The following is a 15,686-nucleotide window of genomic DNA, read 5'->3' on the forward strand; positions in this document are numbered from 1 at the left end:
CTGCATATAGTAAGAGACTTTGGGAAAGAATAGAAAAAGCTGATTGAGAAGAAGGATCTAGACACCAACCCAGCCCCAGTCTCCACACGTGTTAAACATTTTAAGGTAGGTCAATTGGTTGTTGTTGTATATAAAATATAAAACTCAACTGCAAAATAATCTAAACAAAAATCTTACCTTTTCTGCTTTCTGCAAAAACAGCAGGCATGATGTGCTTATATGTATTTATTCTTATCTGATTTTACTTTACTTATCTTATTACGGTTTCTGAACTTCCCTCAGTTTGTGTCGTTGTGTGTTCTTCACCGTCTCTCCAGTAGAGGTCATTGTCGTGCCAATTAAGTAAACAGCGTTGCTTGCGGCCTACTGAAAGCCAAGCGCGTGCATTTACAATCGTGGCCTAAACACAATATTCACGGATTTATTTTAAAATAATGTAAATATCTATGTTTTAAATAAGCATGTACTATTTTGTACATTTACAATATTAAGGAAGAGCGCCGTTTTAAGGTGGTTCTCCTGACGTAGTTAACTATTACGTTTAGGCCTTTTATAGTCTGTTGTATACGTTTGTTTAAAAAAAATCTAATTCTGTGACTAGAATGAGTTACTTGATTATATTAAGAGACAGTTTGTCTAGTCTTACCAGTGATATACTGCATCAACTAACAAACATTAAAGGTAAGGACATTTAAATAGCACATTTATACACAAATAATTCAAAGTGCATTATATGTAAATGATTTACAAAGATAAATAAAGATGCATAATGAATACACATAACAAAAAAAAGCGAGCACATTTTGCATGTTAGGTTTGGGCACTGGCAGACGCTTTTATCCAATGTGATAGTTCATCTAAAAATCATTTCTCATGTTGTTACAAACCTGTACAAATCTCTTGATCTCACAAAGGAATATATCCTGAGGTCCAAATCGCTCATGGGCCTCATTCACTTCCATAGTATTCCTTTATCCTACTATAGAAGTGAATGGGCCTCATGAACGATTTGGTCCTCAAAATATCTTCCTTTGTGTTCATCAGATCAAAACAAAACTATACAGGTTTGTAACAACACGGGTGTAAATGATGACAGAATTGGTGAACTATTTCTTTAAAGCAATCAATCTTTACATTTTTTGTTTCCTGTTTCTGACATTTACTTTGCTATGGCAATGCACTAAAGCTACAGGAACACATATGACTAGACAAATCGCAAAAATAACATTTCTATGTTAAAAATTTGTATTATCAGTAACAAAGTGTTATATGAGTAATTGTTTTTATTACATAAAACATGCACAGAAAGCTATCGAGTCTGCACTATGGCTTTTTTTCCATAGCTGTGTCTCCTATTTCTCATCTGGCTTCAGTGGGGGAAGGGTTTAAACAAAGGCCTGCCGCATAACAACAACACCAAGCCCAAATAACTTCAGGGCTTTCCACAAAACTCGAGATTTACGAGCATATTCTGACGTTTAACGGTTAATCTGAGCGAACAAGGTGTTTTTTGGAGCGAGTGAGGCCTAGTTCTGTCTCTTTTTTTCTCTCTCTCTCTCCACTGTGCTCTTTCGCCTGCACTCGCAACTGATCCTGCCAGTGCTGAACAAAGATAATTAGTCAGGAAGCGCTTCGGCCAATCAGACGAGGCCTTACATCCTGCTTGTGGGAGGGCAGCCAGTCACGGCCCTGCTCTGAGCAGACAGGCCTGAGCTGTGAGTGTGGAGAGGAGAGCCCTCCCTTGTCCTCCATGTTTTATAAGTATTGACATTACACTCTTTCAGCCATGCATCCACAAAGGTAAGCCTGATATTTTATCACGTCTTCTCCTTTGTTGTCATTTCCTGTTGTGATCCACTGCTAATAACACTGTAAATTGCAGATTTGACTTTCCAGTGACTGGGAAGGCCTTGCACAGGCCTCTGTTTCAGAAAAACAGGGCAGAGGAAGGAGGAGGGAGAGAGAGACATTGAAAGAGTGTCAGATTCTCTCTCTCTCTCTTTTGAGCTTTGGCCTGTGTTCGACTTGGTCACATGGTTGCATTGCAAACTAAGTCACCTATCACTTATTGCTGAACTGGCAGTCATTTCACTGCGTTACAGAGCCGGGCCCACATATAGCTCATCTGGTGAATGTGGGGGCAGAAAGGATCATGGGGTTGATTTGGGGGAGGGGCGGGGGTTGGGTGATGTACTTTTGTAAAGCTGATTGTCTGTGTGTGTCACAAGCCACGCCATAGAAAATGGAGGCATCTGTTAGGGGCCTATTAGCAAACTGAGACCCAGCTGTGGTCATGTTAGACAGGGGCAGGATGGGTAATTTAGGATGTGATCTACCAACAAGGGTTAGAAACCATTCTTTTTATATTTAGCCATCTGTATGCATAAATATACAGGTTGTGGGACACTTTAGGCCTTGCATTTGGTAAGGATTCATGTTGACATTTGACCGTCTTTTATCATTTAATCAATACTTACAGTAAAATCTGCTTGTTTTTGGGTCAGAGCCTCATAAGAACGTCGATTTTAGACATTTGTATGTGTTTTGTCTGTTGCAGCGTGGTTGCTGTGTCAGGTATGCGTGTAAAAATACGTGCAGCGTTTCTGGTAACGTCTGTGGGTTTTCCGAGCGTGGATTATTTCTGGAGGTGTTTCATTGGGTTCATGTAAATCAGGCAAAATATGTTTTTTCCATAGACTGTATTTCCATCACCAAGTTAGCATGTTGCTGCTTGTTATTTTTACGTGGTGTGGAAAAGACAAGAGATTGCTTAATACTTTACACAAAATACAATATTTTAGAATAGTTGACATTATGTTCTTTTACAATACTCAATACTTTTGCACTGCATATTTGGATACATTGCCTGTGTGTGTGTGTTAGGGTTTCACTGATACAAAATTTCTGAGCCATTACCAATATTCATTACTTAAAAAGTGACGCATGTGTGTGTGTGTATTAGGGGTGCACCGATACACAATTTCCATACCGATATAAGATTTTTTTTTTAATGGCGTGTGAGTGTGTGTTAGGGAATGCACAGATACACAATTTCTGTACCGATATTCGATTATTAAAAAATGACGTGTGTGTGTGTATTAGGGATGCACCGATACACAATTTCCTTACCTATATAAGATAAATTTTTTTAAATGGCATGTGAGTGTGTGTTAGGGAATGCACAGATACGCAATTTCTGTACTTATATTTGATTACTTAAAAATTGTGTGTGTGTTATGAATGTACAAAATTTCTGTTCCATACCGATATTCGATTACTTAAAAATGATGTGCGTGTGTGTGTGTATTAGGGATGCACCGATACACAATTTTACATTCCGATATAAGATTTTTTTTAAAATGGCGTGTGAGTGTGTGTTAGGGACTGCACAGATACGCAATTTCTGTACCGATATTCGATTACTTAAAAATAGAGCCTGATATTATCAGCCGATATTAGGCATTTTCCAAACTATCGGTATCTGCATTCATGATGGCCGATAAATGAATATTTTTAAAAACCGGACGAAACAGCCTTTAACCATGTCATGAGTGTTGCCGTTGTACAGTTTGTCCACCAGAGGGTACTCTACAACCTCCCTGTTGGCAACACTCGTGTATAACGCGTCACATCCTGCAACCTGCTGATCCAGCCAGAGTTGGGCAGAGAGAACAACGGTTAAGTGAGTTCATGGTGAGTTTGTCACGAGACAATAAAAGAAACAAGTTTCTTTTTAAAATGCATTATCATATTATTTTAGTTAAAACTCATAAATAACTACAAATAAGTAATGTTAGGGAAATCTGTTAATGTTTTGTTGCGCGTTTCTGAAAAAAAATATATCAGCCGATATATCGGAATATAAGATTTTAAAACGAACAAACTTTTGTATCCGTATCGGCCTTCAAAATCCTTTATCGGTCGGGCTCTACTTAAAAATGATGTGTGTGTGTGTGTGTGTGTGTGTGTTAGGGATTCACTGATACATAATTTCTGTGCCAATACCGATATTTAATTTCAATTACTTAAAAATTAAGTGTGTATTGTGTTTCAATTTCGTGTGCGGCAATTTCATTGCCGATATCAATATTCGATTGCTTAAAATATACGTTTGTGTGTGTGTGTGTGTGTGTGTGTGTGTGTGTGTGTGCTTGTGTGTTTTTTTGCACGTGTGTATGTTTTTGGAATGGGCACGCGTGTGTGGGTGCACGTGTTTGTGTGTTTTATGAATTCACCAATACAAAATTTCTGTACCATACGATATTCGTTTACTTAAAATTATGTGTGTGTGTTTGCGTGTGTGTTTGCGTGTGTGTGTGTGTGCGTGTGTGTGTGCGTGTGTGTGTGTGTGTGTGTGTGTTAGGGATGCACCGACAATTTTTTTGCCAATACCAATATTTAATTTCAATTACTTAAAAATGAAGTGTGTATTGTGTTATACACAATTTCAGTGCCGATATCAATATTCGATTGTTTTAAAATGACGTGTGCGTGCGTGTGTGTGCGTGTTAGGGATGCACGATACAAAATTTCTGTGCCAAAACCCATTATCAATTACTTACAAATGACAAGTAACAATATAATCTGCCATGCTCATCGGCTGTTTTTTTAACCATAGTTCGATGTCCAACAGTGAAAAATAGCTTTTGTCTGCCGATACGATTATAGGCAGATATATTGGTGCATATGGTGAAGTAAGAAAATAGCATCACCTCACACACACACAGACAGACACAAACCGCTCTCAAAGCTTCGTTCACAAGACAAAACAAGGGATCACAATGCACACGGGACCAAAATCCTCCCATTGCATTCCCTATGGACCCTTTTCCTTTCTAAGGATATTTATGGCTGTGTATCAAGGAAACCCATCTAGTGCGTATCATATTTCACCTGTTTATCAAACAACAATCGTTAGCAAATGAATTTGCTGTAATTATGAACAATTAATTAAAGCGTCATCTAGCATTGGGATAAATGTTTTCTTTATGCTCAATTTTGCATGTAAAATTTTTAATTCATAACACTGCGACTTGGGTTTTGGTCTGGAAAAAGAGAACTGTAAACAATTGTAGTGATTGGCTTTGGGCCATTTAAAGGAAATGACCTGCAGTGGTTATGTTGCATGTGTTTTATTCAGCAAAATCATATCAACGTGGAAATCTGTCAGAGGAAATGACTGTACCTATTCTCACATTAACCTCTATCGACGTTGCCCTTTAAATGACTCGCAATGAAGTCACGATCCAGGCCGAGAGGAGGGTTGGCCTCGCCTGAACGGTGAAGCATTCGTTTGCACGTTGATATACTCGAGTGCATCGCCTCTTGTTTTTCTCAGCCGTGGCTCCTGAGACTGACCTGTATGGAAGGGTGTCTGTCTTTCTCTCCATGTTTACTGTAAGCTCCTGTGCCATTGACGTGCCAGAGCCCGCGTCTTTGGCCTAGAGGGAGGGGGGGAGGGCGAGCGTGAGCCGGGCGGTTGGGGGAAGGGAGGCTTTTCTCATTTCCTGCGAAGAGAGAAAAAAAGACCTCGGCTCACTCTCTGACCAGTTATCTCCACATTCACAACCGTCTTGCCTTTTTATTTGGTCGGTTTGCGAGAACCACTGATTTGTTTGGTCTATCTGCTGCATATACCAACAGTGTTTCGTCTGCTCCGATCCTTCCAGAAGATCCAGTTCTGTGAACACCGTTGGAGGCCGTTTGGTGGCAGACCGGAGGTTTTCTTTCTCTCCATTGGATCAGCAGAACGACTTCCTGTTTCTTTGATCTGGGTGTAGAGATTTTCTATCAGTGCTGATCAGTAGTTTGGATTTGAAGCCATGCAGTTGGCTTGACATTATTTGACCTTTCTGAAGCGAGAGGCCTGGTGGATGGGATCATTTTGGAAGAGTCAAAAATGGAGAGCCGTCTGGCCCTAGATGTGCAGTTAGCATCACAGGCCTTTCATATTTAAGTCATATTTTACCAGAATAACATTTTTACTTTCATATATGCAATTTTTTAAACAAGCTGGACTACTTGCTTGTGAGAAAGGTGAGTATTATTAATGATGGATAATGTGCCATAATTTTTTTATGAAGGTGACTGGATCTTTTGAAGACGGCTGTTGTTTGTGGATTGTTGGGCCTGTATTGACCAACCCTCATACGAGGTCATGCCATGGCCTGTCAACGAGAATCATGCCATCAAAACACGATTATTTGAAAGCTTAAGGTCTCATCGTAGCTTGATCTGTTCAAAGCTCTTAATCTTAACATAATGGAGGACCGTTGCTTGCGTCTTTTCTTCTTATGGTTCTGCACAGAGGCCAGGATCAAGGCCTTTCCATTGTACGGTTTTGTTTCTCGGGTGGGCCGTGGACCGCCTTTCCTCTTTCACCTGTCATTTACACGGTTCTTTTTGGCATCTTTTCCGTGATTCACGTAATTGGGAAGGTTTTTGTTTATTGAGCATAGTGTTTTTCTCCTATATGGGAGGAGTAATGCCTCACTGTGTGTTTTCATGAGATGTTCATCATGTTGTTTATGCACTATAATAAAAAAATTTTTTTATTTTTTTGCAAAAATAACATTTAATTATAGTTAATTATGCGCGAGTTTAAATGCACAGTTTATTTGGTCTGAATGGGGAATTATGCTCGCCCCTTTCTCCGCACGAGGCATTTATACTCTACGCACTCGCTGTTGTACTGGAAACGACAGGGGGTGATTCGAGTAATCGAGTTCAAAACCAAAACAAAGTAGAGTATAAAAGTCGTTCACTGGAACAACCCTTGCAGCTAAATTTATAAATATGTGAAGCACTTTATTACTTTTTTATTCCAATGCCCAATTACAGTTATTTGCTTACGGTCATTAATAGGAAAATGTGTTTTAATGGTTGATTGTTACACTATTTTTTTTTACTTCTGCGAGAAGCTGAATGTGCCGGCTCAAATTTGGGTATTAAAACCAAAAAATTAAATTTGACATTTGTCACACCTGTTCAAAATGGTGAAACGTTGAGACCTCTCTGGTAAGGAAAGAGTCCGCATTAAAGTACTTCACATTGTTGGATGGTTTTTCAAACGAATAGACAGGTGGTCTAATACATTTGTTGAAGTCGCCATGAGATTGAAATGAAAAAATTGATTGTAGTCTTTTTCATAGATGTTCCGATACCCTTTTTCTCTTCCCGATACCGATTCCGATACCTGGACTCGGGGTGTTGGTCGATACCAAGTACTGATCCGATACCTGGGTGTGTATCTGAATATACAGCTGTAATCTACTAGCCCTGTATAAATTGATTGAAATATTTAATAGTGTGCAACAAATACATACAGTGAATAAGAGTTTTTTTATTATTTGAAATACATTTGGCTGTAATATTTTTTTTATTTTTCTTAATTAAACAAAAAATTCAAATGCAGCCACAAATCTAACAGTGTAAACTGAAAGGGTATTTTTGTTTTAGAATATAACTGTATAAAAAAATTTGTGACAAATAAATATAGGGATATAAAAATATTATATGTGAATAATGTAAGAAAATAACCCCTAAAAACCAAAAAGTCCAGAAACAATTTTGTTACAATAAAGTGCAGCCACAATGTAGTGAAATAAGAGACTTGAGTAATAAAGCAGAGCTCATTCTTCTTTGCTTTAGCCTTTGCGTAACCATCGTGTTCTTCAGGGTGATGCGTCTTCAAATACTATATTAAGTTACTCGTTTTTAATACTTGTGCCACCCATCGAAATTGCTCATGGCATTTTAGACATGTCGCCATTTTACTAGTCTGAAATACTGCCAAACTGTGGACATACGGCTAGTTTTTTTTTATCTTCGCTGCTCTAAACAGTGGTTGCTTGTAGAAGAAGAAATGAGTTCCAATTTGCAGCTTTAGCCTTAGCTATAGCGGGCCGGGCATAACTAGGTCTTGATTTAAGAAAATGGTATCGGATCGGTACATGGGTTCAAGTACTTGCAGATACCGATGTCAGAATAGTTTGTGGTATTGGCGGCATTTCCGATACTAGTATCGGTGTTTTGTATAAATAACTTATCTGTGCACTTTTTTTATTCATGTAAACTTATATTTAATCAAAAACGTTAACCTCCTCCCCTTTTGGAAACGACCTCTTTTATTTACCTGTCACGAGGAACAGCGCAAGGGTGGGGCTATCGTTAAGTTGTTTTTGCATGCAATTAGCAACATGGCCCAACTTCCAACAATCCTATCAGTTCTCAAAAGTGTTGGCCGATATGCCCCATTTTGAGATCGTCTTGTCGTCAGCCTGTGATATCGCCGATACACGATAGTATCGGGGGGCGGGGCGTTAGTTTACTCATTTATTTATTTGTTCATTTTTTACGCGTCTAACAACCTGTCTGGTGCAAGGAAATATCAGAGTCGCACTTATTACAAGTTCAGGTGCTAGAAGGAGTCCATGCCACACGCGTTCAGGTTCGAGCAGGAGTCCAAGACGCGCGCATTGAGTCCACGTAAAGTAAAGCCCTCTCATGCGAGAAAAAGCATGCAAATGCGCTTGTTAATGTGAAACTATGATGATGATAATAATAATAACTATCGCCAACTATCGTCGTTAGTTGTCAACTATGAAAGCCTGCTATTAAGGATGATGATCGTTAATACACGATACTATCGTCTATCGGCAAACCCTAGTTCTCGATGGATAAATCAATTCCCGCCTTACATTTGTCTCATTTCAGAAGCGGTTTCACTCTGAAATACGTTACGATACCCAAAAGAAGACAATCACTACTTCCATTTCATGGTGACTTTAAGCACTGTAAAAACCTGTTATGCATTGCGAGGTTAACACATAAATTCAAGAATCATGGTTGAAGTAGTTTTCAGTCTGTTTTCTGTGTTATGCTAATTTTAGCTACCAATGGGAGTACAAACAGTGTTCACACCTACAAGCAAACATGAGCTTAACGCTGGAGTATAAATACACATCGTATATTTAAAATCCTTGCAGGATGTAACGTAAATCAGCTTTTGGACAAGTTTACCTGAAATTTGCTGAAGAACATTTAAAGAGACAGAAATGCAATGTTTTGAATATAGCTATGTCAATAGCTGATGGTATTTATGATTTGATTATAGTATGTCTGAATTTGGATCATGATACCCAAATCCTTCTGGATAAGGACTAGACTAATGAGTCTGAAAACAGTCTCTGGAGCGCTAATCTCCGGTGGGGGGATCTTTTCACGGCTGTATTCCCTGTGAAGGTGTTTGGTTCAACTGGAGGTGTTGAGAGATTTCTAGTCTCAATTAAACGAGCTTCTGTCACAAGGTTAAATAGGTTAAAATTGGGTTATAAGTGCACTCTACAAGGCAATGACTGGTTGCAGGGTGGGCCGTACAAAGCCATAATCACGAAAGACGTTCCTTGCCTACAAGTAGAAGTGATTTAGATGGAAAGAGGAATGGAAAAGGGCTGCTATGAACAACAACATAACTCTGGAGATTAGATTACATCATCCACGTCTTTTATCTCGGGGGGAGACCTCATGAGATTTCTGTTTCTTATTCTGTGGCTTTCTTCTGTGTTGATTGTCTCTCCTAACCGTATCTCCCTCTTCTTCATCTAGTTTGGCTGAGGAGGAAATAAAGACAGAATCGGATGTTGTCGAAGGGATGGAGGTCTCCATGCCACCCAAAGGTAATGTGTTTTTTTTTAATCTACGTAATGTTTTCTACTAACACACTTTTGCTGTAAATGTGTGTTGCATGGTTAAAATCTGCTGTAATGGACTACAAACAACAGATTATCAGATTAGCGCAAGAGTTGTGCGTTTGATCTTCCACATCAAATGTGGCATTCGACCTAATTTTGTCTTTGATCACGGCAAAGGATTATGATTTGGTCTTTGTGATCATAGCATAGTCAGACATGATATAGTACAACACTTTCTTTTTTATTCTTTAAGATTAAAGACATAGTGCTTATGTGGTCTCTCTTTGTAGTCGGGCATGTGGAGGTTGCAGGCAGTCTGTGTCGTTTATTCATTGAAAGGTCACAATCGCAGGGAGAGGTTGCCAGGAAGTCTATTGTATTATTCGGGTTTGCTTTACATATTAAAGAGGCTGTCGTTCTTTTGTCAGCAGTCCCTGATCTAGGATCAGCGGAGCAGGCACCGGCTCCTCAGAAGAGGAAAGCACCCAGTCCTCCACATTCCTCCAATGGACACTCTCCTTCTGACACGTCACCTAGTCCCACAAAGAAAAAGAAGAAACCTGGATTAGTCAACACCAATAAAGACCAAGTATGTTCCCATATCGGCATTCCCTTCTTCCTGGTGCCCATGTGATTTGTGTTGGATTTTATAACTAGATGAACAAAATAATGTTATGTTCAAATACTGTGGATTTAAAATTTGTGATGCACCGATACAAATTTCGGTGGCAATACTGATATTCGATTACTCAGAATGATACACACTGAAAGTTCAAATTATTATGTTGGAGAAAAGTGCGCATGTAAACGCGTGAATTGTAGTATTTTCTTAATCGAATGCAAAAATACCCTGTGCACATGCGTAGAACAATTGTGCTTAAAATCACATCTTATATTTACCTCTCATTTACGTATCACATGATTCTCGTTACAGAAATAGCAATGCCAATATGTATCATTAAGGTAATGGTGTCACGCGCCTTGCGGCGTTCATGTGTACTTTCATAACATTACATAAAGCAATAATAGTATCGGAACTTTCTCCAACTAAACTTTGACTTTGTACATTTATCCAGAGATAAAGCGTGAACTAGACGAGAGATGCTGTGCGCTGCGTTGCCATATCCTCTGCTTTTTGGTGGACCTTAGATTTGGGCTACTGTTTTATAACAGTGTTTTCACAAGTTGATTTTTTTTCTGTGGGTTAAAGGTGCAGTGTGTACATTTTAGCGTCATCTAGTGGTGAGGTTGTGAATTGCAACCAATGGCTCAGTCCACTGCTTACCCCTCACTACGGTAGCCTTCACTGGAAAAACATGTAATTGATGGAGACAACTTAGTAAAAAGTTTGTCCGTTAAAGGCTTCTATAGAAACATGGCGGCACAAAATGGATATTTCCACCAAGAGGACCCTCATTGAATGTAGATAAAAAGGTCTTATTCTAAGGTAATAAAAACATAACGGTTCATTATAAAATGTCTTTATACACCCCTGATAATATAGTTTTGTATATTATTTTGCATTTCTGTCAAGAGATCCTTTTAAAAATTACACACTGCACCTTTAAAGATCGAAGGATTTTGTTGATTAGTTATTGGTGTTTGGGCTCTGAATAGTCTTTGGGATGCTAATTTTGAATATCCATTGGGCTCGTTATATACGTGAATCTGGCAACCGTGGCTGTGCACTTGTGCAGACGTTTGGTTCGGATTATATACAATGTACATGTAAACTAACATTTTAATCAGATTGAAAGGTTAAGGGTACATGTAAACTGTATCGTAACCTGCAATCGGATTAAATTCAGTCGGATAAACAAAATTTTGTGCGTGTAAATATAACGGATGATGTAACCCAATCCACAGTAATCACACGTCATGAGTTCTGATGTGTTTTGGATAGTCAGGAAATAATCTGCCATGTCGATGTCCGATAATGGGAAATTGGCTTTTATCGGCCGATACCAATTGTAGGTCGATTTATCGGTGCATCCCAATTTAAAATGTCTGCATCATTTTAAGAAATTCTAAACAGACCATCAGGTTTAAACCCAAAAGTATTTTGCTACATTTAAGTGTAACTACTACACAAAATAATCAGGATTGATAGTGGCTTGTACTGTACATATTTTGCTGATGTGCAGTTTTACATGAAAAACAACAAATGCTTCGATTGATTTGCATGAACCCAGTTGATCCCTGTGGGAAATTCTGTTTAATAACCTACAGTGGCTTTTAAAAGCTTTCAAACACTTAAAAACATGAATTTCTTTACAGTAGACACAATTAAATATTTAACTCTACTATATCAAGTAGAGTTATTTTAGGAACGTTAGCACAGACAAAAATTTAAATGTTTTTTTTTTTTTTTTCAAAATTGAGGCAAAAGGTATTTGGAACTGGAACAGAGGTGTTAACATTTTTTGCATAATTTGTTTGCAGATTGCAATTTGATACTTGAAGAGCTCAGATGCAAAACCCTCTAAATATGTCTGACATGTTTTCTTGTAAATTAACATTTTCTCTTATGTTAAAGTTCAGTAATTTCACTTTAATGGCAATGAAAAGGTTTTTAGTCAGTAATTAAAATGCCTTATTTTCATATGTCACTTGAGTCATTTTATTGGTATTTAACAAATTTGACCTTTTTTGGAAAAAAAAGACATGGTACAAAAATTTAAGTTAGAAAATCACTAAAAATACGACTTTGCAAATGATAAAAGACAGAATTCAAAAGTTAAAAATGAGAATCTGAACCATACATTAGGGGGCGCTGTGATGTACATGACTGCCACATTTGGGTTATATTCAGGTCCAAGTACTCACAAGTGACTCAAGTTTGAATGTAATCCACAATCGATTTACATTTGAGGACTTTGTGGAAAATCTAAAAAATTTGGAAGGAGGAGTTTCGAACGGCGGGAGTGGCAAGTTACGAGTCAACACTTTATACAACACTGACTGAATAACTTATGATTCACTACATGTTCATGTTGTTTATATAATATGCACTTAAGCGCCTATTTCCAACATAACACAAAAGTCTTACTTACCGCATGCAACTCATGACCCGGTTGGGACTTTTCAATGAAATCCAGCGTTAAACAAACATACGCGCAAAACTCGGCTGCTATCCCGGATAATAAACTATATCCATTGTTTCCATATGGCTGGCTTTCTTCTCCTTACATACAAAAACTCACTTCTTCCTTCGTGTCATTGTTGAGTTTTGATATAAAACAAAGCTGTCGCATGAAGTGATGCCTGTAACTTAGCGTCCACTTTTTTTAGCGTTACAGACTTAGCTTCCTCTTTCTCTGATTGACGTGTGGGCGGGGTTTTCCGGGGAAAGTGCCCATAAAAACAAGTGATACGTATAGCTTACCCCTGAAATGTCAGCTGTACCCGTAATCGTAAAAAACTTTCCGAAACTTGTACGAACCCTGACTAAGTGCATACGGCACAGAAATACTCTGTAACATGTCCAACTGATTTTATGACACTTTGCATTTGTTTAGCATGAGGAAACGAACTCTTAAACTGTGTTAATAAGTCAGAATGCGTGAAATACCGTTTGAACTCCCCCTTTAATAAAGCCACAAACCTTCTATGTAGATATCAGAACAATTTAACATATTATTTCAATGCATTATTTGGCACCTTTAAGCGGTATTTGATGAACATATAATACGTGCCGAGAGCATTCGGTTAAAATCATGATCTAATTGTTGACAAAGATGGTGTTTAGATGGCATCTGTGCTCTTCATTTTGTAATCTAATACAATGACTATAACAGGCCTGCAATTAGTATGAATATTGTGACTAAATAGAAAGTCTTTTAGTAGCCACTGTATGTTCACATTATTTATGACAGCAAATAATGACAGTGCTCTTATGATTGAATGCTCTGCAGTCTTGGTGATTGTGTGCTGCAATGCTAATGAACAACGTTTCATACAGGATGCCAAACGCAGATTTGAATGTTGGCTCTTGAAAGCTAAATTTGGATAATTTCTAATAAGCACTGATAATTTAATATATTAAAACAAAACAAAAAATCCACATGAACTATCCAAAAATAGTCAAAGTATTACACGGTCTTTGTGGCATTGCTATTGACCCTTGATGCTGGTAATCTGTATTTGGCATCTTCGGCTTTGTAAATGAGCAAATTAGGATTTCGTTCCAATACCAGCCAAACACGCTTGATCTCAGACACCTTAGATCGTGGTGTGTTTATTGAAATTTGGAGGGAAATCCTGCACAATATCCTCCCGATTGCATTCCGCTACTTTTGACCCAGTGGTCACGTGACTGCTTACCTGTCTGTCCTTGATTTATTTTATTGCCTTGCTACGTGTCCCCTGCAAGTGTTGTGGCTTGTGTTTTGACCCCCTGCCCTGTCTCTCTTGCCTGCATTTCAGTGTGAGCTTAGACATGGTCCCTTTTACTATGTCAAGCAGCCCGCACTCACCACAGACCCTGTTGATGTTGTACCGCAGGACGGGAGGAATGATTTCTACTGCTGGCTGTGTCACCGCGAGGGCCAGGTGCTCTGCTGTGAGCTCTGCCCACGCGTCTACCACGCCAAGTGCCTCAAACTTGCCGCCGAGCCTGAAGGCGACTGGTTCTGTCCAGAGTGTGAGGTATTCAGAGTAATACGACTAAATGTATTGCGTCTGCTGTGTTGGATTGGTTTAGTCTTGTTGTGTGTGTCACATGACTGTACTTCTGTCAGTTCAAAGGTTCTGTAAGCAAAATTATTGTCGTAACGCTAATATCTGCCACACATCCTCTTTACATAATCTTGTCCGTCAATACCATCTCAACTAATCTTTTATGCCACAATGGCATACAATAAATTTTATCCAAAATGGCGGACAGAATTTATATGCTTGGATATGTTCCGGTACTGAAACAAATAGATATAAAATAAGTATAATAATATCTGAATGGGAGTGAAGTATTTGTGTGTGTGATTCTATATATTAAATACAATCATTTCACTATTTGCTTCAGAAAATAACAGTGGCTGAATGCATAGAGACTCAGAGTAAAGCGATGACCATGCTTAACCTGGAGCAACTGTCCTACTTACTCAAGTTCGCTCTGCAGAAGATGAAACAGCCAGGGGTGAGTAAACCATACCTCAGAGTCGGACGCCTGTAATTCATCGCTACTGCCTTTCACATTGATGGTATCAGTTTAAACGTGGCTGGGTTATATTGATTCAGCCCTTGCGCCGGTGGGTCTTCATGAATGATTTATCTTACAGACCGAGCCGTTTCAGAAGCCCGTGTCATTGGAACAGCACCCAGATTATGCCGAGTATATTTTTCACCCCATGGACCTGTGCACGTTAGAGAAGGTATGTGGAGGTTTAATTATGGCAAGAACCTTCTGACTGTCGTGTTTGTCAGCTTACAGTCGCCCCAAAATTATTTGGACAACCAAGTCCCATTGCACCATGTTTTAGTCCCTTTAAAAGGAATAGTTCACCCCAAAAACTAATTTATCTCATATTTTTCTCGCCCTTAAGCCATCTTATATGTATACATGACTTTCTTTTATCAGCCAAACACAGTCAGTTATATTAAATAATATCCTGGCTCTTTTCAGCTTTATAATGGGATTGGATAGTGCCCTATTTTTAAAGCTCCAAACAGTGCCACCATCCACCAAAAACGAATCCATACTGTTAATAAATGTCTTTTGGAGGGTTGGTGTGTTTCTGTAATGTTGGGTCAGACATCGCATATATTTTTTTGGCATTTTTGTATATTTTAAGATATATTTAATGTTTAAAAACTATATTTGCAAAAATATATTTTAGAATGTATTTACGTAAATATATATTTTTATATATATATTTTATTTCTAGAAAATAATGATAGTTTTTACCATTTTTTATATTTTATTATTATTGATTTAAAGCATTTAAAAATATATTTCGCCCTTTAGTCGGGAAATACGTTCACATACATGGAAGAAAA

The 15,686-nt window shown here is 38.3% G+C and overlaps 1 protein-coding gene across 15 annotated transcripts in view; it reads left to right on the top strand.

The window, feature by feature from the left end:
• Positions 1–347: 347 nt before the first annotated feature.
• Positions 348–15,686, top strand: part of prkcbp1l (protein kinase C binding protein 1, like) — a 28,001-nt gene continuing 12,662 nt past the window's right edge. The window contains exons 1-7 of one of the 15 annotated variants that reach the window (XM_073875028.1): positions 348–681; positions 1,601–1,800; positions 9,607–9,677; positions 10,121–10,281; positions 14,118–14,339; positions 14,713–14,826; positions 14,969–15,061. In XM_073875028.1, the coding sequence (XP_073731129.1) occupies positions 1,787–1,800; positions 9,607–9,677; positions 10,121–10,281; positions 14,118–14,339; positions 14,713–14,826; positions 14,969–15,061 (675 nt within the window). In that variant the 5' untranslated portion in view covers positions 348–681; positions 1,601–1,786. Of the gene's footprint in view, positions 682–1,600; positions 1,801–2,210; positions 2,345–2,401; positions 2,425–3,669; positions 3,694–5,507; positions 6,037–9,606; positions 9,678–10,120; positions 10,282–14,117; positions 14,340–14,712; positions 14,827–14,968; positions 15,062–15,686 lie in introns of those variants that run through there. The other 14 variants (XM_073875017.1, XM_073875029.1, XM_055187902.2 and 11 more) reach the window with 14 other exon arrangements.

Source organism: Misgurnus anguillicaudatus, chromosome 13, assembly GCF_027580225.2.
Source record: "Misgurnus anguillicaudatus chromosome 13, ASM2758022v2, whole genome shotgun sequence".
Taxonomy (NCBI): Eukaryota; Metazoa; Chordata; class Actinopteri; order Cypriniformes; family Cobitidae; genus Misgurnus; species Misgurnus anguillicaudatus.